The 27,620-nt window shown below is 34.4% G+C and overlaps 2 protein-coding genes across 2 annotated transcripts in view; one reads left to right on the top strand and one right to left on the bottom strand.

The window, feature by feature from the left end:
* Positions 1-14,661, top strand: part of LOC117331822 (proton myo-inositol cotransporter-like) — a 69,483-nt gene extending 54,822 nt beyond the window's left edge. Inside the window, exons 4-9 of the mRNA XM_033890741.1 lie at positions 2,355-2,466; positions 7,168-7,331; positions 8,249-8,363; positions 8,689-8,930; positions 9,410-9,562; positions 11,296-14,661. Coding sequence (XP_033746632.1) covers positions 2,355-2,466; positions 7,168-7,331; positions 8,249-8,363; positions 8,689-8,930; positions 9,410-9,562; positions 11,296-11,522 — 1,013 coding nt within the window. The 3' untranslated portion in view covers positions 11,523-14,661. The remainder of the gene's footprint in view (positions 1-2,354; positions 2,467-7,167; positions 7,332-8,248; positions 8,364-8,688; positions 8,931-9,409; positions 9,563-11,295) is intronic.
* Positions 14,662-16,158: 1,497 nt separating this feature from the next.
* LOC117331821 lies at positions 16,159-27,617 on the bottom strand. Its single transcript, XM_033890740.1, has 11 exons — positions 27,528-27,617; positions 21,858-21,990; positions 21,376-21,526; positions 21,044-21,191; positions 19,849-20,717; positions 19,528-19,621; positions 19,298-19,341; positions 18,266-18,311; positions 18,092-18,167; positions 17,882-17,913; positions 16,159-17,534 (listed from the first exon to the last, which is right to left on the bottom strand). Exons 1-11 carry the CDS (start codon positions 27,588-27,590, stop codon positions 16,998-17,000), a joined length of 2,193 nt encoding a protein of 730 aa, XP_033746631.1. The 5' UTR covers positions 27,591-27,617; the 3' UTR covers positions 16,159-16,997.
* Between the last annotated feature and the right edge of the window lie 3 nt (positions 27,618-27,620).

The following is a 27,620-nucleotide window of genomic DNA, read 5'->3' as shown; positions in this document are numbered from 1 at the left end:
TTGAATAATCAGGAACTATCTATACAGTAGGCGGTTCTTTGAAGTATCAGGAACTATCTATACAGTAGGCGGTTCTTTGAATAATCAGGAACTACCTATACAGTAGGCGGTTCTTGGCATATTCATGAACTACCTATACAGTAGGCGGTTCTTTGAATAATCAGGAACTACCTATACAATAGACGGTTCTTTGAATACTCGGGAACTACCTATACAATAGGCGATTCTTTGAATATATAGGAACTACCTATACAATAGGCGGTTCTTTGAATACTCGGGAACTACCTATACAATAGGCGATTCTTTGAATATATAGGAACTACCTATACAATAGGTTGTGTTTTGAATATTCAGGAATTACCTTTACAAAAGGCCTTTTTTGGGGGGTAGGGTGTTCAGATGTTTTGCCTTTGAAAAAAAATCAGAAAGACATGTATTTGTAATATTATTTAAAAGTATTCATTCCACAAACTAAGACATCATTGTATAATTACCGAACAATAACTTAGGTCATATTGATGAGCGATTCAGCATAAACTTGAGTCAGATATGTCGCACTGTCAGATGGTAAGAAACAGTCTTGTTCTGTATAGAATGTTACGAAGCAAGTATAATTCTTATTTAGATTAAACGCTGATAATTAAAAGAATTCAAATTTATAGATATCAATGATTTCCAATGCCATACACGAGGCGTTTTAATTTTACACAGGAATCATATACATTTATCCAAAGGGCTATAAAATAGTCAACATAAACGACATGTGACAGGTGAAAGGTATCAATTACATGTTGGTAAGGTCTATAGGAATCTATCACACCATACATCAATATATCTCGTTATCGGTGTGTTCGGTAATAAAACCACGACAATGGAACGACGACTGAAATCAGCATGATATAGTTACAGCATTGCAGAATTTCTGAGCTGTCGATTTCGAAAAAAAAAGAAAGAAAAGAAAAGGAAAAAAAGGAAATTAAAGAAAAATCGATCAAACGCTATAAACAGATATTTAATTAAAGAAAAGCAAGATTAATGATGTTCTCCTGGCCTGCCAACGACATTTTGCAGTTTGTTACGTCATGTTTAACAAACAGATGATAGCGCTTAAGTACATATTACCAATTCGTGCTAGTTAAATCGTATCAATCATCAACTGTTCATGTTTCTGATGCGGGAACACTTTATCTAAATTCAAATATTCTTCCATCATATATAGAAAGTACATAAACTGTAAGTGTTTTGAGTATAAGTATTAAGTCTATAAGAAAAAGTTGGTAATCTCTTTTTTATCAGATAAGTAAAGTCCATGTTGGATATAAGTTGTTGTTTTTTTTTTTTGTTTTTTTTTTGTTTTTTGTTTTTTTTTGTTTTTTGTAAATTCTACTTGGAACCGTTTGTCTCCGATTTATTACATATTGCTTTACATGATAAGTTACAAGATGCAAGAAACATGATTTTGAAAGTGAAATCGGAGTATACTCATTGCTGTTCCTTATTGTTTCAGTGACACTACCGTGGCTCTTTCTTTGATAACATTTTAAAAAAATTATTTATTAGTTTATTCACTTAATGGATATCATAATAAACATGCTGTATAATCTGCCTTAGTTTTATCAATAGTGACTTCGACTTACGGTTTAAACATCATGCAATCGATTCCTCATTCATGGCACATTGAGATGAAACGTTGAGCTTTTCGATTTTCTTAAAATAAAGCATTAGGGCTTCTTTTATGGTATTGACAGTCAACATAACCAGTATCCATGATCCAAATCAAACATATCTGTAATTTGAGTGTTTCTGTTTATCTCAATCAATAGCTAATACTTCTCGTGTTAATAAAGGATTTATATCTATAATAAATTTACTGCGATAATCGCCATCTGCTCATGTATGTATTTGATATTTACAAAACCGTAATAGAACAATACGCCAATGATTATATTGCTGTAATATTGAGGAAGAATCGACATGCAACCTGTCAGAAAATGTTAGCGTCACCTTATAGTTTTATCAATATACAGAGTCCCCCTGTGTACTTACACAACCAGTACTGGCAATCACTATTGCTATAGCCTCGCAGGTTTATTTCTATGGCAGGGAAACAGAAGCTGCGTTTAGGTTCACTGTCACTTCAGACCTCGTTATATACCAGGAAATCCATATTAAGTCTTAACCTTCAATCAAATTCCAGCGATTTCTGCAAAAATTCAGACATTTTCAAATATTGCGTTTGATATTGAATCTAAAATGATATGTGTTTCGTGCAAGTTAAAAGTTTTATAACGTCAATTTGGATTAAATGAATTTCCTAGGGCGATATATAATAACAGTTAACATCCTTCTTACAGCAAAGATGCCTATCATTATCCAAATGATCCAAACACCTTCCATCAGACGAGCTCTGATCGTAGGATGCAGTTTACAAATGTTTCAGCAGGTTGCTGGAATCAATACAGTTATGTAAGTATCAGAGGTAACATTTGAGAGAGAAGTTTTACCATTTTGAAGACAATTATATGACACTTTCAAATGTTAGCTTAATTGGTTGTCATTTAGATAATGTTAGATAGTATTTAAGTAATTCCTTAATTTTAATTCAATGAAACACCTACACCTATATATATAAATTAATATAAGCAATTTCACTTCAGTAAATACCAGTGTATACATCGTAAAGATATGTTAGTCTGAAATATGTAGTTTTTAATTAATATTCGAATAAATATACAAAGTAAATGATACAACGTGTGCATTAATAGTTGTCAAATATGTATAGCAGTAGTATAATTACACAAAACTGCCCATGAAGACATGTATTCAGTGTTGCTTTCTCAACTGGTATGACAATGATATAGATATTTTATGTTTTTTGTTTCGTTTTTTTTTTTTTTTACTTTTCTCCATTTAAATGTATAATGATTTATGTGAGGATTTTCTTACACAACCAATGAATCTAGTACGGTACGTACACTTTCACTGCTATTCTTTGTCTAATACCTGGTCATATATTTTTTGCCCCCTTCATTCCGATTTAGAACTGTCCCAGTGCGGTGTATACAGATGGCTTCTTTTATCCGCCACTTCAACAGATTTCTCTCCATGTCAGATAGTTTGGAGTTTTCCCAGTCTATCACATTTTTTTTTTTTTTTTTTTTTTTATGGCGTGGTCTGTAACAGCCGATTTATTAATTGAGGACGCCGACTGCTTTTCTTTCTGATCAGATACATTTCTTGTTTATATAAGTAAATATCTGGTTCGGATTCTGCATCTTTCCGGTCTTCATCAAGAAAAAACGTCTTCCCGTCTCTCCAATATACAATGCGTCGCAGTTTTGGCATCCCATTTTGTATTTAAGTTGTATATGCTTTTTGCGACGTTTTATCCCTTGTGTACTAGGATGATTCGTTGTGTTTTTTGTGACTTCGTAGCTGTAGTTATGCCATGACTACGGTATATCCTCTGGATGGTTTCGGATATACCTTTATTATACGGGATGACCACTTGCCCTTTGGTTTTATTATTGTCCATATTTGTGTGTGTATGCGTGCTACGCGGACTCATACAGTTTGCAAACTTTTTTTTTCATACCTCAATGAAACCAAAAAAATGACATCAATGCTTAAATGAAAATCTTATGTGTTTTCTTTTTCTTTTTGATATTTTACAGTTCCTCATTAAATAAATATTAGTTCTCAGTTACTACGCAGGAGAGAGACTAAGTGTTTGATCAACAACAGAGTTTCCGACTGAAATCTTCTACTGATCAAACACGCATCTTCCTACTGCATATAAATTGATACAATAAAAGAATTTAAGATAAAAGATATAATCATCTAAATGCTAGTTAAGACCAGATAAGATTATCCATTGAGATTTCTTTTAGCAAAGAGATAAATCAACTCTTATACAAAACGAGCAAGTAATACTAATCAATGAAATGATTACATAATGAATGTTCATATATTGAGGTATAGAGTATTTTTCCCTTATCTCAAGTATGGCATCAACGTACCGTTTCAATAAACTCGGCTTGTATAATGTGCATGGGTGCTGTGGCTATCACTTCTTGCTCCAGATGTTTCATGAACAAATTTGCCACACTGAGTGACACTTGGCTCCCTACAGCAGTGCCGAAGCGTTGCATGTAGATATTGCCCGGAAAATAAGATATATTGTTGTAAGCAAAAACTCCAGCATTTCCATGATGTCCTGGAGGTTTGTATTCTTTTGTCAAGACCTGTCTAATTCTAGGCGCTTCTGAATGATTCTAATTTAATCGTGAATGGATGTGATGGTAAAAAGAGAGACAACATCGTGTAACATGAATTATTCATCTTCCTGGATCATAATGAAAGACATGGCCTCCGCTAGATGTTTTGAATTGTTCACACGGTGTTCTGATTTACCTACAAGCGGTCCAAGAATGTCTGCTAATGACCTGGGAACATTGAAAGCAATGAAACCAGTGTTAGTCCACAATGAGTCTCAATGAGTTTCCCTGTTTGTGGATGTTGGATATACGGTACATTCTAGGGATGTTCTCTGATGTAGGGTTCAGGTATCTGTATTGGCCTACAGTAATAATGCTGTCATGTTTCAACTGGGTCAGGATGGCAACTAGACGCCTTTAAACTTTTGTGTTGGTTTGGTCTTTAACTTTTCGTATGTCTTGTCCTATAGCATTGCCATGACCCTGGCCTCAGTCATCGGTGTTGTAAGGTGGTAATATCATAATGTATTTGTCTCTGCCTAACTTTTGTAGTGCGCCTCATTCTTCTTTCGTTGTTGATTTAAAAAAAAAACCGTCACCTGGGATTTGAGTTGATCAGCCTCTGCAGAACTTAGTTTCGCACATACCTGGTCTTTGGCTATAACAAAATCGTCAGCTGGGATTTTATCTGGAAAGATGACATAATGCATACCCTTAGAGAGTAACGTTTTCTCGCTATCGGTGAGCTTATTGTATATTATATTATCTACCTATTTTTGAGCATAGAATCATCCAGAGCTGTATCTGTGTTCATGTTGTTTTATCTTGATTTGTCTACAAGATGGTTTAATTTAATCAAATGGCGTTCTTTGTTCTTTTCGAATGCTCGTTTACCTATGCGCTTCATGTGTTTGTTTATATCCTCAGAAATCACCTGGTCTGCATCATCAGACAAATGACCAGGACACCATGTCTAAACAATGGTGTACAATGTGTACGAGCTTCCCTGATCATCATACCGTGTTATCCATCGAAACATCACGTATATTCATTGGTTGTGTAAAAACAAAAATCCTTATATAAACCATATGCTTTCCATATTATAATAAATAGTACATGAAGTAAGTTTCACCATATGCATTATTAAAACATATATTTCATTTAACCATAAGGTGGGGGCGCAAAAACGTGTATTGCATTGTCAAATATTATATTTCGTATTTTTCACAATTGTCACATCAGCAGGTATTACTTTATTAGTATGTTTAGTATGTTATGTATACCGCATTAACAAGTATCATACTGTTTTTATTACATTAAGTATGTTATATATACCGCATTAACAAGTATCATAATGTTTTTATTACACTTAGTATGTTATATATACCGCATTAACAAGTATCATACTGTTTTATTACACTAAGTATGTTATATATACCGCATTAACAAGTATCATAATGTTTTTATTACACTAAGTATGTTATCTATACCGCATTAACAAGTATCATAATGTTTTTATTACACTAAGTATGTTATATATACCGCATTAACAAGTATCATAATGTTGTAATTACACTAAGTATGTTATATATACCACATTAACAAGTATCATAATGTTTTTATTACACTAAGTATGTTATCTATACCGCATTAACAAGTATCATAATGTTGTAACTACACTAAGTATGTTATGTATACCGCATTAACAAGTATCATAATGTTTTTATTACACTAAGTATGTTATCTATACCGCATTAACAAGTATCATAATGTTGTAATTACACTAAGTATGTTTTGTATACCGCATTAACAAGTATCATAATGTTTTTATTACACTAAGTATGTTTTGTATACCGCATTAACAAGTATCTTAATGTTGTAATTACACTAAGTATGTTTTGTATACCGCATTAACAAGTATCATAATGTTTTTATTACACTTAGTATGTTATATATACCGCATTAACAAGTATCATAATGTTTTTATTACATTAAGTATGTTATATATACCGCATTAACAAGTATCATAATGTTTTTATTACACTTAGTATGTTATATATACCGCATTAACAAGTATCATAATGTTGTAATTACACTAAGTATGTTTTGTATACCGCATTAACAAGTATCATAATGTTGTAATTACACTAAGTATGTTATATATACCGCATTAACAAGTATCATAATGTTGTAACTACACTAAGTATGTTATATATACCGCATTAACAAGTATCTTAATGTTGTAATTACACTAAGTATGTTTTGTATACCGCATTAACAAGTATCATAATGTTGTAATTACACTAAGTATGTTATATATACCGCATTAACAAGTATCATAATGTTTTTACACTAAGTATGTTATATATACCACATTAACAAGTATCATAATGTTGTAATTACACTAAGTATGCTTTGTATACCGCATTAACAAATATCATAATGTTTTTATTACACTAAGTATGTTTTGTATACCGCATTAACAAGTATCATAATGTTTTTATTACACTAAGTATGTTATCTATACCGCATTAACAAGTATCATAATGTTGTAACTACACTAAGTATGTTATATATACCGCATTAACAAGTATCATAATGTTTTTACACTAAGTATGTTTTGTATACAGCATTAAAAAGTATCTTAATGTTCTAATTACACTAAGTATGTTTTGTATACCGCATTAACAAGTATCATAATGTTTTTATTACACTAAGTATGTTATGTATACCGCATTAGCAAGTATCATAATGTTGTAATTACACTAAGTATGTTTTGTATACCGCATTAACAAGTATCATAATGTTTTAATTACACTAAGTATGTTATCTATACCGCATTAACAAGTATCATAATGTTGTAATTCACTAAGTATGTTTTGTATATTCCATTGACAGGTATTTCAATGTTATAATTACACCGTATATGGTTTGCCTTCTCCATCAACAGGTATTACAGTGCTACAATTATAAGAATGTCTGGTGTGAAAGGAGACGAAACTGCTATTTGGCTGTCCGCCGTTACGTCTTTCGTCAATTTTGTTTTTACAATTCTTGGTTTATACTTGGTTGAAAAAATTGGAAGACGTGCTCTGACACTTGGCAGTCTCATAGGTATGGACGTTTATGCCTTTCTGGGACTGCCGTTGTATTATTGCATGCATGATAACGTGATATGTGGTCACATGACCTTTCTGTCTGTAGACAACTTGTTTAGTCGACGAATAATGCTTACACAAATATGTACGTAAAAGCTTTTGCATCAGTTTAAGTTATTTTGGTATCGGCCTCAACTCGATTAGGGGGACTTTTTCCCTTTCTTGATGGTTGTAAGCCTTTTAGTGAAGAAGGTATGAATTTCGCTTTTTTCTGCAACTTACAATTTGCAAATAAGTTACTTTTTAGTGTGTATAATTAAAAGGCAACTTCAATTCTACTTCACTCTTTTTTTACTTTAGCAAAAATGTTATTGAAATATAAATATTTATTCATAATTATCACAGGTACTATCATACTAATGATTCAGTACCGGTAGACAATGAGTTTAGTGTATGTAGGTATGAATATCGTTCTTATTCCTTTTACGTGACTTACATGGATATAACAAATATATATTTGAAGATTTATGAGGAAGGATGCTTCTGCTTTTGAATGGTTCGGAAATCTTTATCAGTATATTGACTGTTTTGACTTTCTGTCGAAAATGGCGTTCTTTTTTTTATTGAAACATAATGTTTCTAATAAGTAAGTAGCATCCTGAAACATAAAATAACAATTAACTACAAGGAGTAATTTGGAAGTATTTGATATTACAACTTTTGCAAAATAGATATGATTGTGCCTTCATATTTTAGAATTCAATCATCATCTTGTTTCTTTGTAACATTGTTGGAAGTTAGTGAAATAAGTTCAGAATATTTGCTACTACCCTAATTATATTTGTTCATTTTCATACCATTGTAAAGTTATAGTCCCATATTATGCCTTATTATTACATTGTAACCAATGCCTATTATGATGTTCTGATACAGGTGCTGTTATAAGTCTAGCTTGGCTGGCGATTGGTTTCCACCTCTCTGCCGTCTACACACCAGCAGTGACTAATATAGAAAGTGTATCGGCCGAATCTCCTTGTTCAACACATACGTAAGTCTTTCATGGTTTCCCAAATGATTATCTGGCGCCCTTGTCTGTTCTAATCAACTACCTTAAACATAATTACTTTGACGTACTCAAATTTTAGCCCATAACCGAATTAAACGATATATTAGGGCTACCACAACACTTGCCATAGAAAACCGTGTACATAATGCACAATTAAAGCACTCTTGATTTATCAGAATGTTTCAAACGTGAAACACTGATATATATGTGTACTTCCAACAGAAAAAACCCAACTTAATTGTTGTTTTTGTCATCTATAATTTATATCAGGTACAATTTTCTGTTATATTTTTTTTTCTATTTGTAGAACCTGTAATCAGTGTATGAGAGCTCTGGAGTGCGGTTACTGCTATCTCGACAACATCAGGGGACCAACAAATAGTTCGTGTTTACCAACAGACTACGAGGACCCTTGGCAAGCCACAATTGGACGATGTAACACCACCTCGTTGTCAGGCAACCTCACCTGGGCGTATGACTATTGTCCCACTGATTACTCGTGGATGCCTATGGCTGGATTAGTTCTCTATCTTATATTCTTTGCACCTGGTAAGACTAGACAGGAGTACATTTGTATTTTTATTTTTGAAAGATGCTCAAGGAACTAGTAGGGTAAGTTGGTCTTTCTTGACGATTACACAGAGGTGAATATCATAATATACAATTCTATCATACACTCTTTCATCCTTTTATGACCGTTGAAATCCAGAGAAAATATTAGGAAATCAAAATCGACTCATATCAATGTAAACCTAACTAACATGATACATTAAGGCCGATTACTTGATAATGTAATATTTAAATCCTGAACCGATGCCACTATTCATGATGTCGGATGAAGAGGAACAACAAACCTAGAAAACATTCCACCAGTGGAGTTTACCACCTAGCTATCTCAAAGAATCGTAAAACTAACAAACAGCTGAATAAGATGTTACACTCTAGTTTAAATTGTTAACAATGAACGTATGATTTAACTTTCTTACAGTACACTCGTATCGTATATCTTCCTCATTTATATTTTACAGGTATGGGACCCATGCCATGGACTATAAATTCCGAAATATATCCTTTATGGGCAAGAAGTACTGGCAACGCTGCTTCGACATTTACAAACTGGATATTTAATCTTGCCGTCTCCATGTCTTTTATTAGCCTTACTGAAACTTTAACGAGACAAGGTATGCACATACATGCCGTATATATCAGGTTGAAAATTAAAATGGCAACCGATAATTGCAGGTAGCATTTAATTAAAATGGGGACTTATATCAGTTTAACATAGCATATTATCAAAAGAAGCAAAGGGTAATGTTCTATGTCGTCATGCTTGCGAGAGCTATTGTAAGTAACGCTATTGTGAGGCGTGTGACCATTTTCATAATTATGTTGAGAAAATGGATATGTAGATTAGCATGTTTTCACATCTGTTAAATTCATTTATATCGCATTGTTTCGTATTCAATAAAACACTATTTTCTCAATGCCAATCCATGGATAGGGCTATCATCCACGAACGAGCAAACCACAATTCACCGATACATAATTTTGGTGTCAGTACCCTTTACAGAGACGTGACCCAGACAAAAGTTCAAACGCGACCTGTTGATGTAATCAAAACATTATTTCGATTACTTTATTAATTCAAATTTAATGCGTTTTTTTTCTAAACGAGAACAACCATACATTTTGTGATATCTCTTAATTATTGGGGTAAGAATTAATTGTTGTCCCTTTTTTTTTAAATATGACATAATTGTAAATCGCTATAATTTGAATTCTAAACCATGCTTCATGTGACTTTTCCCTCCCGCTGAGGATTAAATCATGTCTGCCTCCTTGATGCAAGTATTTCGGGCCTTATTTCAATTACACTCTGCAGTAGGATACATGTTTCTTCCCATTGAATAAACAAGTTATATTGATAGTGTAACAATACTCTTTGACACTGTCGTTAACGAACGGCGTTGTTCCTATCCACTGTTGATTTTCCAATCCTTTATCGAGGGACAGATTTTCTGAACGATTGTTCACGTTACATTTGGCCTTGATCTCACAAATAGCAATCCCAATATAACAATACACGTACCCTTCAAGAATATGAATAAAACAATTGATGCACTGCGTTTTAAAATCAGACTTCAAATAAGGCGATTCTGTGTGTAAGGCAATGTGGTAAAGAGCAACAAAGGGAGAGTGTCAGCCAGTTGATAAATAGTACCAGTGGTATACATGGCAATGTCCTATAACCAATACAGAGACGGTGACGATACCTCGGTGGTTTCATTGATTAAGTAAATGGGGAATGGAAGCATGTGTTCTGGAAGGGAATATGCCTTCTATTCCATTGACGCCAACCATATGCTGTATAGTTGTTAATAATCGAGGGGTATTTTATTTCGCTATATTCGCGGTAATAAAACATAGCACAAAAAATAGATAACCAGCGAATATTACAAATGTATTTATGGTTTTTACTGCAGAATGGTCACAAAATGGCTTTGCGTGAACTTTAATGCCCACAAACAAGGTCCGATTTGGACGACCAAGAAATATTAGCACCGTGAAATTTGACAACTCTACAGTTAACCCAAGTTAAAGCCATGTTATGTCACATCCTCAAAATCAGGCTAGTGACAACGTTAACGTTAATATACATGTGTATGAACAACCAGTAATTATAATAGTGGCTGTATAATTCACGGCATTAGTTGAATGCATGTAGTACTATAAACCGATATTCTCACTTAATTGCAACATTATTCGAAAGGCATATAAACTTCTTCCTGGTCATATATGGCAGTAATTATAATATTCAACAGCAAACATATGTTCATTGACATACTATCTAATGACTATAACTCCTATTGAAACAACTCATAATTTAATCTCTCAATGCATTTTCTTTTTCAAGGAACGTTTTGCCTTTACGCGGGGATGGCGTTCATAGGAGTTGTGACCTTAGGCTTTTTGCTGCCCGAAACAAAGGGAAAGAGTTTGGAAGAAGTGGAGGGTCTCTTTGCTCAACCTTGGTGCAGCGGAGGACAACCAATTAGCTACAACACAAAAACAATTCAATATGTACACATACGTGGTCTTAACAGAGATGGTCGTGAATCAGAATTAGACTCACCAGAATGATGGAAAGTAAAATGCAGTCAATCATTTCGTCGGCTACAAGTGGTATTCCTCGCCATAAACTTGAGGTATTTTTGTGAAAGACGAAATATCTTGATGGATTCCTAGTCAATCAATGATCTCCTATTAATATTATTTAGCAAATGTATTTTACTGGTGCATAAATAGCTCATATATTCGCTGTCCCCGAGTTAGTTGTACTTGATTTCTATGTTAAAGATGGATTACCGCTGAATTTCGTACTTTATCACACAATTGTATGTGTTCATTATGCATATTTATAGAGACGGAGTAAGATAGCATTTCTTCGGGATGCAATAATGCATTTATTCACTTTGCATTTTAGAGATAAAATGAGAAGCTCGTACTTTTGAAGGGTGGTTCAAGCGTTAAGTATGTAACTTTTGGTATTGAATGAAAATATACAACAGCCTTTTCTTGTTTTTAACCGATCATAATTACTCTTTTGTCGGAGATGTCTTTAAATATAACTAAATAGTTACACCATCTGTGCATTACATGAAGCATTTTTGGCGTTCTCGAAATTCGTTTTTCCAAGTGTAAACCAAAGATCATGCTGAATTTATATAAGAACATAAAAGGACTAAGAGTTTATTAATATCTGACCTATGTAGTGAATACTTAGCAACAGAACTGGAAGTTACATTTCATTTGTTTAATGAATGGCGTACATAGAGCAATAGATGGTTATTTAATTAGTAAATGTTTACCTTGATCCAATCTTGTCTCCAGAGCCGTGCTCATTGTTCATTTTCATTTCCCCTTAACTAGCGATGGATGTGAATAATTTGAATACAAGGAAAATAATTTATGTACATTTTTCTATGTGAAAAATATTGCAAATCAGCGGGGATTCATCTTTAAAGAATGACTGTAGTATGCCGAAGTCTTAATACATGTATTCATTTCAACATCAATAAAGTAGTAAACAACATGGTTTATCTTGTCAGAGAAGATAATTACTTTGTACACATCATGTCACAATCATAACCCGAAATATTAGAATACTTAGATATCATTACGCTATTTTGCTATACCGTTACTATTAAGTTTGTGTTTGAGATAACCGAGATGATAGAAACAGTTTCAATGTCCATTCTGATCTTTTATCGTTAACTACAATGTATATATAATAATACACTGTTGTCAATGTTCAATCTTAAATAAGACGATTAATAGATAAGCCTAGTTCCAAGAGAACATCATCATGCTTTACCTGAAAGATAACTCATTGAAACACGTCCGTTTCATTCCATTTTCATGGTTACTAGGTTACTAAGTATATACAATTGTATGATTTATGATAGAAGTTATAACACACAACCAATATGATATTTAAGAGTTGAATCTGATGAAGTGAAGGTGACAGTGTAGACATCGAAACGTCACACTCTTAAATACCATATTGTTTGTGTTATATAACTACATTTTTACATCACCAACCTGAAGGAAATGTTCAAGAAAAAATATATAATTTGCTTTCAGAAAATTGAAATACTTACATTTTGTATTTTATGAATTTTATAGAAGCTAATAATTAGGATTTTGTATGCATGTATCTGAATTCTCACTGCAGGTGTAAATATGATTTGATAAGGAAATTAGGGACTGGCAAATATGACTACCATACGTATTAAATGTTTATGAAAATACGCCAACTAATACAGAATTGAGCAACACTTAGAATTTGGCTCACATATCCGTCGAATTAGATTTCATTTTATTTTTCAAATGGACATAACCTTGACGTGTCTATGTAACAGGGGTGATACGTGTCTTTAAATATCATCATAACCCAAACACCAATTTACATTTTGTGAGATTTTGGCCAATACCAACTGATGAAGGGATCTAAAACTCGTTGGAATATTTTTTTTAATATCTAGAGGATTTCTTTGAATTGTCACGTTTTATTTAAACAAGGATGGATAGCATTGCAACAGCAATCCAAAGTCCCCTGCCTGACCTAGGAGTGCACCTTTTTATTTCCCATTTATTTTCGACAGAACTTCAATAGATATATTAAACTAGTTTTCCCAACAGAACAACAGGAAGAATATTTCAGGTTGCGGACAACAAATATTTAAAAAAAAAAAATACAAAAAAAAATACAAAAATACATAAGTATACCTTGTTGGTTAAACGTAGGTGAAATAACACGGAAGTTATGCCCAGGACAAGCTCTAATTTCGAAAAAAGTGACATTTGACCTCAAATGACGTATGACTTTGAGCTATTTTACTCGCCAGGTGACGAGATATAGCCATTTTCCATGCATTTCAGAATTTTTTACTCCGAAAAAAAATGTGGGATGCTATGTTATACTGATCATGTATACCAAGTTCCGTCAAAATCGGGGCAGTACATTAGGCAATCTAATTAAAATTAGACTTGTAATTTCCGTTCCTCTACGATACACTGCAATACAAGATCTAACAACACCCCGTAGGAGGTCATCTCAGCATGACCTTTGAGCTTTAAGTATAAGCCAATGATAATTGTTCAATGACGTCATCAGTCAACCAATGACAAACAGCCTTATACGAGCCTTCGGTTGCGTCTCCTTAGTATTGAAGACTCAAATCAGCGCTTGATTTGAAATACGCAAAATTTCAGACTACTCAAATGGCTACGATAATAAAAAAATTGCTTATTCTCTGGGCGTTACATTGAAAGAAGAACAGAAAACGATAAGGCCTATATATTGTCTTAGTCGACAGGACGGACTGTGTTGCCAACTGGATTGCGAAAACCGTTACCATACACGTTATTCCCTTTCAAACTATTTTACACGACGCTGCTGTCTTCACTGTCTCTCTCTCTTTCGTATGATTAATGAAAAATCTCACAGGCAGCACCCGTTTGTAAAAATATAAATCTGTTGAAGTGTTCACGGTGAGGTGGAGTGGGTGAAGCCATGTTGTTTACCGTTGCTATCGACCATCGGAATACCTCGGGAACGTTACGTAAGTATTTATACTTCCGAAGAGTGAAATCACACCGACAATTTCATAGGCGACGCGCTGATTGGCTGAGCTCAAAGGTCATGCTGAGATGAACTCTTATGGGGCATCGTTAGATCTTGTATTGCAGTGTATCGTAGAGGAACGGAAATTACAAGTCTAATTTTAATTAGATTGGTACATTAGGAGGAGTTGTCCGGACAAGCCAATGAGAAGCCGGCGGCCATTTTGAAAAATAGTTTTTCGGGGGGGAAAATGTGCAACTACATGTTATACTGAGTTGTCCGGACAACTGTTGCGTGAAAGACAGACAGACAGACAGACAGACGAACGGACGGAGGGTAAACCTATAGTCCCCCGTTTTCCAAACGGCAGGGGACTAAAAATCATTAAAAATCCACCAGTGAAGAAAAAAAGACAATTTTGTTTAATTCTTAATATATGAATCAACAAAGAAATCCTTGATCTCCTGTTTAGTTGTTCCATAATTCCACGCAATATCACAAACATTCAAAAAGAGTAACATGTTTAGTACCCAGAATTGTGCACAGTATGTGTAGATTGTTAAAAATTCGATATTTCGATGAATAAAAACATGAACATCACTAACATTTTACACATGGTGTAAAAAATAATCAACATGTTATTTGATTTACTCCATAATTCCGAATGAAACCCTAATTTTGCGCTGTTCACAGTTGAACAGTACCAATAAATCAAGCAATGGTAAAAAAACAAGACATTTTGTGTCAATTACACTCTTAAAAGACAGACAGCTAGACGGATATTTTTAACCACACGCACTTTACTAGATACACGTAATATTGTCTATTGAATTGGTTAACATGTAATAAGCTATCGTCTACCTTCCAATTTCAGATGAGTGCATATTGATACAAATATCTTGATGTGCTTTTTGACGACTTACTTTACCCACTCGACACAGTTGCATTGTGGACCGTTTTCAAATGTGGTTGGAAAAAAGAAATACGTGCTATGTCGTATCGGCTCACAAAAAAACAAAGCTAACACACCGCTATTTTGATACGTTTTTTGTTTGTATTAAAAATCTTCCTTTGTCAAACATGTTTTATCTCAATTTTTCATTTGAAACAATGACGTCTATCCTTACCTTTTATGTCATAAAAGTCTATTGCTTAGACTTGATCGATTTGATAAATGTGTCTAGCTATAGTGATTATTTCGCATTCCCATCATCAAGATTCTCTAGAGGTCTGGCTCATTATACACAGGAACATGAATAACGTGTCCATAGTGCTACACAAATATCAACTATTATAAATGTATTTTGCATGGATGTGTTCAAAATCACAGCTTTCTAATAGTTTTCTTTTAGAGAAACATTGAAAAAAGAATTTAAAAAAAGAAACATTGAAGAAAAATAACATTTAAAATAAGCTGTTGCGGTAAAACAAATGAACAATTTGAATTCAAGAACTGAAAGGGAATCAAATTTCCCATATTGTTCCAAATATTACATCGTGAAGACTCAAACAGAAATCTTACAAATTCTGTGTCAGCTGCCACAAAAAGAAAGAATATGGTAATTTAAAATGAGCAATAGTTATAAATATTTTGTGCCAAATATACCATGAGGAAATATAAAGGGATAGAATGATATTTCAGTACTTTTCTTGCTATAAACGAAACAAAGAAAACTTTACAAGATGCCATATTCCATTTAAAAATATAAAAACAACCCACAATACGGTATGAATGAACGCTATAAGAATATATACATATATATTCATGTTTAAGCTTGTGTTTATGCAGATCTTTTCATGCAAATACTATATATCAGAAATATTCTAAAAGTACGTAAGATTGATGAGGATAACTTATTGGCCGTATAAGTTATATATATGTGTGTGTCAAGTGTCATCATTAAGCATACTATTAATCATAAAACATAAAACAAATATGTAGCACCAAATGTCAAATTCACTGCCACTTAGAATCCCTACATGTTTACACTTCATTTTGTTTTCATATACAAAGGAAACGTCTTGGCTTGATGGTAAATTAAATACATTCATCCGTCACGAATACATTAGCGATAGAAACAATAAACTATTTAACAATAAAAACTCGAATTAAATGGGCTAATAATAAACTATTTATTTAAGAAATCACAAATTTCAGATAGTGATGATGTCATTTTAAAACACCAACTATATACTGCTAAGACAAAAATATTTGTATCTCGAATTCATTTAAAATATGCCAGATTGTGAGTGTCTATGTGTTATAAAACCGTTTGTACAATCCGATAGAACATTAATATTTTGTGATCATAATTTAGTTACAATATACATGTCGTTCAATGTTATGTGGAATTATTTTTGTGATAATGAATAAAGTATCTAATTTGTTTTATGTCGTCCGTCGCTTTCATTTTTACTGGTTAAAGGGAGACAACTCCTATGTAAGAATCTTACTAAAGTGCGAGTTATGTTGCGATCGGAGACATCTGTTAAAACTTTTTCCTAGACCTCAGGCAGTAAGCAGTTTCTACGCTATTCAAACTTCCCTTTCCAGATCCCAAACTGGGTTGTTCTCTCTCGTCTTTTTTCTGTCCCAATTGAATCGGTTTGACGGAAAACCGCCGATACAGGTTAGAACTAGAAAGCAAGTCTTGTAATGAAGCAGGCTCATTATATATCTTTGGGGAATATTGTGTTCCTTTATCACAGGTTTCTTTTTCTATTGTCGACGTAGTCGCATCACGGAATCTCGTCTCGGAAACATCATGGCCACTGTCAGTTGCAGACAATTCTGCAGCCGTTATCTCGTTCAAATCCTTCTTATTTGAACCATTTCCATCAGATAATTGAGGGTGGGATTCTTCCATTGTAGTATCAGGCCCTCGGACTGTTGGAATGGAGCACTGGCCTTCCGTTAGCGACTCGTATCTGTCAAACTCGAAGTCATCACTACAATCGGCTACCACTCTCATCAACATATCGTTCATGGTATCCTTCACCTCTTCATCGTCGCTCGGAAATAAAATCTGCAGAAAGCAAATGTGAAACGCAGCATTTAACCAATAGAATTGACTGACAGTTTGTCTCTGGGGATTGTACACGACACACAAATGAATAGTGCCTTATAAGATTAATTTAGCAATGATTTGTTAAATTATATATTGTATCATGTATAAACATTGCCTCCTTAACAATATAAATATGTATAAATCACAGAGAACACATTAATTAGACAAAATCATTAAAATGATCTCATTCATTTATGACTCATTTCGATCGCTTGTGATAATTAATAATGAGAATCAATGTTAGATCAATATTGAATGCCTGATTCCATTGAGAAATTCATTTCGTAAAAGAAAAGGTACAGTACCTCCTCTTCTTCAGTCTGATCTATGCACGATTCTAAAATGCAAAATATAATTACTGGTAAAAAAGGCGAATAGCTTAACACATTAGTTGTATATATACATATTACACTATTGTATCAATGTCAATCATATAGTCAGCTTCAATAAAACCAGCTTTGATTACCAAGCAAAATTGGTTACGTAGATGTATTTTGGAAGCATAAGATGATTACCTTTCTGATGTGGAACTTCACATTCATCTAACATCATCCATTCGTCCATTTTGTCTTGTTTTTCGAGTTCTTGCATCTGAAAAAAAAACACGTCAGTATAATCAGCTTATTCAATGCAGATGAAAAATATTTTATTGCAAATTCAAAGTCCCTCTGAATGAATTCATCACGTACCTCATCCAAGATCTCCGTCATCGCAGTTCTTTTTCCATGTGTCAAGCTACAAAAAAAGAAATGGGAAAGAGTAGTGCAAATGATAATACAATGAGAGAAATAATCAAGATGTTATCTCTTCATATCGGAGGTTATTATGGAGAAAACTTTAAAAGTTTCGTTAAACAAGAGGGCCATGAGCCTTAACTTTCACCCGAGTTCCGATATTTTTGTCAAAATTTGAGAAATATTGGCCCGTTCATCATGGGCGTCAGTCAGGAACAAGATGTGCATACCATCAAACTGTCATCCCATGCTGATAATTCGAACCTAGTTTCAACTATTTCCAATGGCAATCCAACAAATGATGCTCAAAATGTGATTTCCCTATATAAATTTTATCAAAGTTTACCCCTCCTAAGGGGGAAACGCGAGACCCCAGGGGCATGAAATTCACACATTTTGGTCAAGCACATCTTGAAGTTGGGTTTCTTGATTTTTGAAATTTCAGTCTATTTGACCCATTTTTGCAGCGCCATCGGGCCCCTAGGGGCAGGTGACCAAATAATCCAAATTTAGTTGACCTTTGGCCATGGAATTTTTCTGTAAAATTTCATTTGTTCAGTGGTTTCCGAGTAAAAAATGTAATTTGCTTATGCAAGCACAAAGACGAGCAAAAGGCGATTACAACAAGTCACTTGAGACTTCAAGTGAACTAAAAATGTAAATATTCATGAAAGCATGTTATTTATCATGTCATTTACTAGCCAATGAGAATCCTGGATATTTTGCTGAAGTTATCCTTTGAAAGAATTACTAAAAACGCAGCATTCCAGGAAAACTAACCCACTTAATATTTAGAGGTAAATTGTATGCATATGATTATATAGAAAAGGGCATAACGCTAACACATTAGTGATTGGAGATTAATAAGATATTAGCAAAACCTTTTTCATCTATTGCAATAAGCAATTTCGTGTTTAAAAAAATGTATGTTATTTAAAATGAACGCAATCTTCTTGCTTCATTTAAAATGAAGATCATTTTAATTACATTTCATCAAATACTTCCTCTTTTTGTGTATGGTTTTCAATGACCTGAAAGAAATAAAACACGATTTAGTACAGATTTTAGTTAATTATTTTTGTGGTTAAATAAAAAGCTAATTTTTCATGCACTGTAGTGAACACTTAAATGTCATACAAATATAAATACAAACAGTATTTCCATATGAAAGTTACATTACAGATATTGATTACCTATATGATGATTAAAGTATTTACACTGAGCGAAGCCGATTCTGTAGGCGCATCTTGCATGCTGATCGTCCCTGGAAACGACGCTGTCTCAGATATTGTCATATGCCCTGCTTTAAACCTAAAACATATAAGTATTCCATGTGGATGATATAGTATGGGTCTGTATAATGCTGCATCTTTATCGAAGAGTTCGCATTTAATCGTTATTTTGTACGACTTGGACTTTAATATTTTAGTTGTTTTTCAAAATCCCTTACCAAACATTTTCCTTGTTCATTACACCTATTATTATGAAAGTTGTAATAATATGCTTCACAAAAATCTCAAATTGACAAAAAATCATACCTATGATCAGTCGTAGAATCTATAAAATCATTCAGAGTTGTTATAAATGACTCTTGGCTTCTAGGCAGCATCCAATTAGGCTTCTCGCGACAGCTCTCCTCAGATGGATGCATATCATGGTTGTCTTCAACAGACACAACAGGTTGTAAATGTGTCCTGGGTGTGAATTTATATAATGGTGTCTGGAAATTTGCTTCATTTAAACATATTCCATTAGTTTTCACTTTATCTTCGTCATCCATTTGGGAAATATGTTTTCCAAAAATAATATTATCGACAGCCCTTTGAGAATTTGTCCCGTTAGAGAAATTTGGCTTCAGTGGTGCTTGAAACAGGTCGATTGGCGGAGATACGTTAATTAGTGGTGTTTGCATGAAATCCTCCCCTTGAAATACGCGAGGTCTTAGTTTTATTTTTACATTTTCTGGTTGATCAACATCACTGAGATCCGAAAGATCAACATTTCTACTTAAATGGCTCAATCCTAATTTGGGTATCACATTTTTTTCCATCTGATATTTCCTAATCGGTGTCATCTGAAAGTCCTCTGTGATGAACATGTCCCTACCTGTGGGATTGATTGGTGTTGATTTAGACACAAAAGGTACCGCAGGTATATCTTTACCTGGATTATACAGTGTTATATCTTGATCCAATTTTAGATTCATCCCGAACAAATCTTTGACAGAATCGTGTTGTTGGATGCAACGACTGCTTTGACTATATGGTTCAAACTTCGCTTTATGCTTTTTCTTTGGCAGACTAGAGTGTTTGAACATTTCATCTGTTATTTTCCTGTTCCATACTTTCTTTCTGTCGTCAACATCGCTATTTGGTACTGTTTGTGTCCTCTTAGGTACACCTGGTATCTAAACAGTACACTTTCCTATTTAGTGCATGCTCTAATAAAGACTATCAATTCATAGATTTTTGAGATGTTGGGCATATGTATATTTTTATCCAATTAAAATGGGACACAGCATGTAATTTCAAATTCAGCTTCTTTACAATGAAAAATGTGAAATAGGCTATGATGAAATAAAGAATGGCAAGTACAAAAAAATCACTTAACTTAACATATAATATGTAAAAACAACTACGTACCCGATTTCGCTTCGCACTAGTAAATACTAACAAGGCGGCATAGTTACACTAGAAAGGACGAAAGTCCTATTTCAAAGTAAGTGATTTGTACCTTGAATTTAGTTTGGCTGTAACTAAGTTGTGACGTCTGTACAATGTGAGAGTTTTCATCACTTGAACATAACCTGGGGTGTTTTTGACTTGGCTTGGGGGAAAACAAATCGTCATCATCTGTCGACCTGTTCATTTTCGGGGCTACTCTGTAATGAAAACAGATTACTAAGGTAATGATCAGACATTATCACACAAACAAAACCTTCAGTATTATTTATTTGTCTTTTTGCTTAATTCAGATTGTTTGTTTCAATTATCATTCAGTGGTAATCAAATTCATCATGCAATCATTGATAATTGATGATGAAAATTATACATTCATATACGAACTGTTTTTGATGACTTGCTTCCAAAAGATGCAACTTCGAAGGAGTTTTGATAGGTGAAGATGGTCCCAAGTCAATATCGCCAACAAATATCGAACTTTTGGATCTAAACTTGTCAAGGTCAAGCATCTTCAGAGGTCGCCATTGCTGTTGGACTTAAAGCAATAAAAAAAACAAAGTTTCAACTTTGCGGTTTAATTATTACAATCTTACTAATGTTTTATGTAATATTTCAAAATATTATTAATCATTATCAATTCGGTGGTCATTCCAGCATAAACATATTGTATGTAACTGTTTGTGTTATAAAATATTTCAAATTGTTTAGTACAGAATCGCCATATCAGTTATGTTTCTAAAACAGCTACCAGATAGTCGGTTGGGATACCAATATCATGTAACTTCATAGCACTTCGATAAAATTGGTTGTATTGCATCACATGAAAATGTACCGAAAGTTTTGGTAATAAACCCATATTTACTTACACGAAAACGTATCTGAATGCATACTCGAGATTGTATGAATTGCTTTTAAATCTTCGCTATGCTTCCTGTCAGATGTAGTCACTCTGTGTCGAGTTGCAGTCTTCGCATCAAATTTCTTTCTTTCGAAGAATTCCTAATACAAGATAATTGTCAACTTACAAAATGTCTTAAAGATACATTCATCAATGGTATGAAATTGTAAACTACATAACTTAATATTGATATATTGACCATGAATCATGTACTGACAATTTGGAAAATTGTTCTTAAGCAATTGGCGACGCCAATAACTGCTTCTTGTGTTAAATATCCAGGCTCCATGTTCATAAATATTCCTAAACTTAACATTTTTCATAGGAAAGCATTACAGAAGTTGTTTTTTTTCTTCACTAAATCAAATAATTATTTCCTAATCGTTGAAATCGGGGCCAGAATATCAAAGACTTAACATCTGTTCCTCAAAAACCTCTTTTGAATTAAACATAAGACTTTTCCTCTCAATACACACTTCATTCCAAACTTGAGTGCATTTGTTCTCATGATGAGGGTTTTATTGGGGAAAAAAGAAAGGAGAAATACGAACGGCAATAACAATTTGTGCCGTGAAAATACCGAGTATGCCAAATTATTGAAATTGAGTTCTTGCTAAACAGTATGTTTGTTGAATTTGGTGGTAAGATTCTTGTAGATCAGCCGGCTGTTAACCTCTATATTCAAACATAGTGGTTTCGATTTCTTCACTGCTCAACAGTTCTACCTCTGATCTTGTACGTCAATGGCGTGTCCTCGTTATCACTATTTCCGGCAGTGGCGTGTTCTCCATATCACTCGTCTATTTTCGTGTAGAGTGCTAATGGAAAAGCTTACAGCACAGAACTTGGAGACAAACATATTGATGAAAGCTATGAGTAAATTTAACAGCCGTTACCATCATGATTGCATTGGGAAATGTTTCTGCGATGTTAAGTGTAACATCGAGGTGCTCACTCTGATTTTGATATTACTTGGATTTAACCTAAATTTACATTGCGGGAACCGTCGATGGAGCAAAATCTAAATACATCGTACATTATATATACAATATATGTTAAAAAAAACATTGTATTGTGTCCCTTTTTAGTACTTTTATCTTAACGTTCGTTTCATTTTGCTGAAACCAAACTGTCTTGTACATTATTCAGTCCATTAATAGGTATGGCGCACAAAACCATGATTTGACCTAAACATGACCAAGATTAAAATCAGAAAACATATTTTCTATTTCGGCAAATCTGACACCTCAGCTGAATCCAAAATCAGAACAAAATTCTAAAAGGATTTCATTTATTAACGAGATCAGTGTGAACAATAGAGGAGTGTGGGGGTAAATTGAATGGATTAAAGTTTTTGTAGCTATATGAAGGACAGAAATATTTCCAGTGTTACCAAATTTCATTAGTGTTCCGAGATTGTTATGAAAAAGGATGTATAAGAATCTGGAACAACGGGTGAGGACAGTATATTTCTCTATCACTGACAAAGGAAGTCTACTGATTAGAATTTAAGGGGAAAAAATATACCGTTTCTCGGATTTTTTTTTTATTATTATCATTATTATTCAGAAGTTTTCATACAGTGTTAGTACATAGTATAGAATTGTATTCAGAAGTAATAAGCATTATTACAGTATCATAAAAATGCAGATCCAACACACAATCATAGAATCATTGATTATCTTTTTGATGAATTTTCGGAATGTTACTTTTACAGGAGCGTGTCGGGCCCAGTTTGCGTACGTCAAACCGCACCCGACTCGCCCTTGTGGACCAACAACCCAGGTTCGATGGGTAACTTGTATCTGTCGTATAGAGAGAGAACAAACGTCTTGAACTACAATTAACCATTTATTAATGACGATATAAACATTTACAACATGAAATTACATAGAAACACACACCAGCATAGGCCTAGCTATATCTAACATCCTAACCTAAAACCAACCCCCATACTTGTACGACCTAACTAAACCCAAACATCGCGTCTAATACTACCCACCCAAGACCCGAAATACCCTAACGCTACATAAGTACTGGCGAGGAAGACGTGACAGCACACAGGAAACTAATCCATCAGACTGCCCAGTATATGATACACCACCCTGAATTTATCCCACTTTTTAACAATACAAAACTATAAGGACCAATCACGATAGAGGATACACAGGCACGACAGACACTGACGAAAAAGCAAGCGACTACGAACAATGCACGACAAAAACATCGACCAGAGACAGCACACGTGAACAGAGGACTAGCAAAGGTCAAGGTGACACAGGTACACATAGTACAGACACAACATATAGTTAGCGTTAAGCTTAACCCTGTCAGCTTAACCTATCAGTACATATACGATAACATCCCCCGCTACACACCTCCCTTCTTTGAAAAAGTTAGCCCCCGTTTTTATGAAGTTAAATACATATAAAATATAATTGAGAGTTAAAAACAAACAAAAAATATATCACTATGGCATACACATTTTCAATTATAAAGTCTGTAATTCTGAAATAGATATGAAAGTGAAAACACCCGAACGAATAGTACTTCCGGAATGTCTCGGGTAATATTGCATTTTTAGCACAGTTCAATTACACATCCTAGGTCTTCCTTCATCAGGTCGTGGTAGCCACAGTCATCAGTGTTGATTACTGATTCCTCCCCGCTTACGCGTCCATGGTCACGTTGGTAGCAATAGGCCATCCATCTCCTTTTTTTTTTTTAAACTTGGACCGGAACTCCTCTTCCCTACAACGATGCCCCGTGGAAGCGTCAATTTCTCCCAAGTCAGACCTAGCAGTCGTGCGCCTACTCCCATGGCGACTTATCCTCCTATATGTACAAATTGACTGCTATCCACACTTTGGTTGATCTGAGAGAGACCAAAGATCCACCTGCAGTAATGTATACACTTTTGTTGGCCCCTTCACCCAATCAATGTTTCCGATAGCCTCGTTTGCCCGTCCATTGACACATACAGCTCATACACCGGTACTTGACCAGTTCAATGGCTTACATCTATTTTCATACACCTTCACTATGACATACCCTCTTAAACTTCCCATTTCTACACTGTTAGGAGATAATTATATGGGAAATAATACCTAGTGTCATTTCCGGATATCCCTGCTGAGCCCACTCCTCTCACATTTGTGGTTTCCGACTCTCCCTTTCGTGCCACATTTACCTGACTATCAAACACACGAGCTTGTAGTACAGGCATTGTTTCGTTTGACAAGTCTTCACGGGACGTTCTATTTACGTCTACATGTGTCCCATAATACTTATTGACAGAGACTAATAAAAATTAACAGAATTTGTGTTGTCTGTGTTGGATTATTAAATGTTAAATGAAAGGTTTTTTTCTGTATCTACAGGTAATTCAATACCTTCTTTACAGAACATTTACGATTGCCTTATGTTGCCATCGTCCCTACAATATTGTATAGGCTCGAAATACTATCGATTGTTCGAGCATTCTGATTATCGGGCTCTCCGCCATTACTGTTTACAGTGACGCGCCCCTGTGCCATTGGTGTACCTATTAGTTTATTTCCAAGATCACTAATAAAACTGACCAATTTAAACAACTTGTAACAGGGATTTTATTCAAGACACTTCCTCCTCTCTATAAACAGAACAAGCTCTGGTCAAAACGACCTTTTGTAACAGGAGCGTGCCGGGCCCAGTTTGCGTACGTCAAACCGCACCCGACTCGCCCTTGTGGACCAACAACCCAGGTTCGATGGGTAACTTGTATCTGTCGTATAGAGAGAGAACAAACGTCTTGAACTACAATTAACCATTTATTAATGACGATATAAACATTTACAACATGAAATTACATAGAAACACACACAAGCATAGGCCTAGCTATATCTAACATCCTAACCTAAAACCAACCCCCATACCTGTACGACCTAACTAAACCCAAACATCCTGTCTAATACTACCCACCCAAGACCCGAAATACCCTAACGCTACATAAGTACTGGCGAGGAAGACGTGACAGCACACAGGAAACTAATCCATCAGACTGCCCAGTATATGATACACCACCCTGAATTTATCCCACTTTTTAACAATACAAAACTATAAGGACCAATCACGATAGAGGATACACAGGCACGACAGACACTGACGAAAAAGCAAGCGACTACGAACAATGCACGACAAAAACATCGACCAGAGACAGCACACGTGAACAGAGGACTAGTAAAGGTCAAGGTGACACAGGTACACATAGTACAGACACAACATAAAGTTAGCGTTAAGCTTAACCCTGTCAGCTTAACCTATCAGTACATATACGCAGAGACATATATGTCTCTGATATACGATAACATCCCCCGCTACACATTGTATTTAAAGAAAGAAACAAAACAAAGAGCAAAGTTAAGCAAAGAGAAAAAAAATCATAACAATAAAGAAAATTTTGATGTTGATAAATTTTGAATAATTTTCTGGTACGGGACGGTGTAATGTTTGCACCATCAATAGAATAGTTCGCATTGGCTACGTATTTTGTCAGACTTAGACTTGTCTTTGTTAGCATTTTATGTTGTTGTTTTTTTATCAAAATTCTTTACCAAACAACAACTTTGTTAATTACACCTGATTCACAAATCACAAAGCTGTGCATAATATTGGTACCTTTTTTCTGAATTAAGCATACCATAGGCGATTGTATACAAGTACCTGGTAATTTAGCACCCAGACTGAGTTAAAATCAAATATCCTCGCCAGAGCGTAGACTACTACTATTTTAAAACGTGAAATTTTTCAACACCGTTTCGTGTCGCTTAAATTTTGGTGCAGATAAAATAAAATCAGGCGTGACATAGCACCTACCTTACATCAGTCATTGTTGAATAAATAAGATATGTATTTACCGTGAAACATCCATTTTGTCCCGGGAGTATTGATGATCTATTCCGTCCGTATAGACCCCCACCCACAAATATAACAAATATATAACAGTATAACATGTATGCTGATTCTAGTTTTTATAACATTCTTATTGATCCATATACTTCATACTACTCTCTCTCTCTCTGGCGCGGGAAGGATGTCATAATTAAATAGTTTTGCCTTGGCAAAAATGAAATATTGCCTAGGCAAAAATCGAACATTGCTTAGGCAAAAATATTTCAGCCTATGCAATATTCGATTTATGCCTAGGCAAAATTATTTTTGCTTAGGCAGAAATATTTTTGCCTATAAATCTAGGCAAAAATCGAATTTTACCTGGGCAATATTTCATTATTGCCTAGGCAAAATTCGATTTCTGCCTAGGCAAAAATATTTAATTATGACATCCTTCCCGCGCCATATCTCTCTCTCTCTCTCTCTCTCTCCGTTTAACATTTGCATGGCCGGATCAGTACAATTATCGCCGAATTTGGCAAACATAACGACTGAAATTCTGTGAAATGCTTCAAGCTATCAGATCTATCATTGGATTTATCGGTTATGTAATGTTTTGATTTCGGTGTCAGGAGACGTGGAGGAGTACGAGCTGGGAGACCGTACGTTGTTCAAAGAAAGCTTAAGGTTTCTTTTTAATTTGAGGTCGATAGAAATGTCCACTTTAGTGAGAAATGTGATAATTGTGTTGCTTTTGTGTAATATTTACCTTCTGTATTTTTCTTTCATTTGAAAACCGCACTCGATTCCTCGCTCCACCAACCCAGTTCATATTTACCGCTCGCCTTGTCCACGGACTTCT

Source organism: Pecten maximus, chromosome 7 (genome assembly GCF_902652985.1).
Source record: "Pecten maximus chromosome 7, xPecMax1.1, whole genome shotgun sequence".
Classification (NCBI taxonomy): domain Eukaryota; kingdom Metazoa; phylum Mollusca; class Bivalvia; order Pectinida; family Pectinidae; genus Pecten; species Pecten maximus.
Note: the sequence above shows the minus strand (reverse complement) of the source record. Positions and strands in the feature narration are given on the sequence as shown.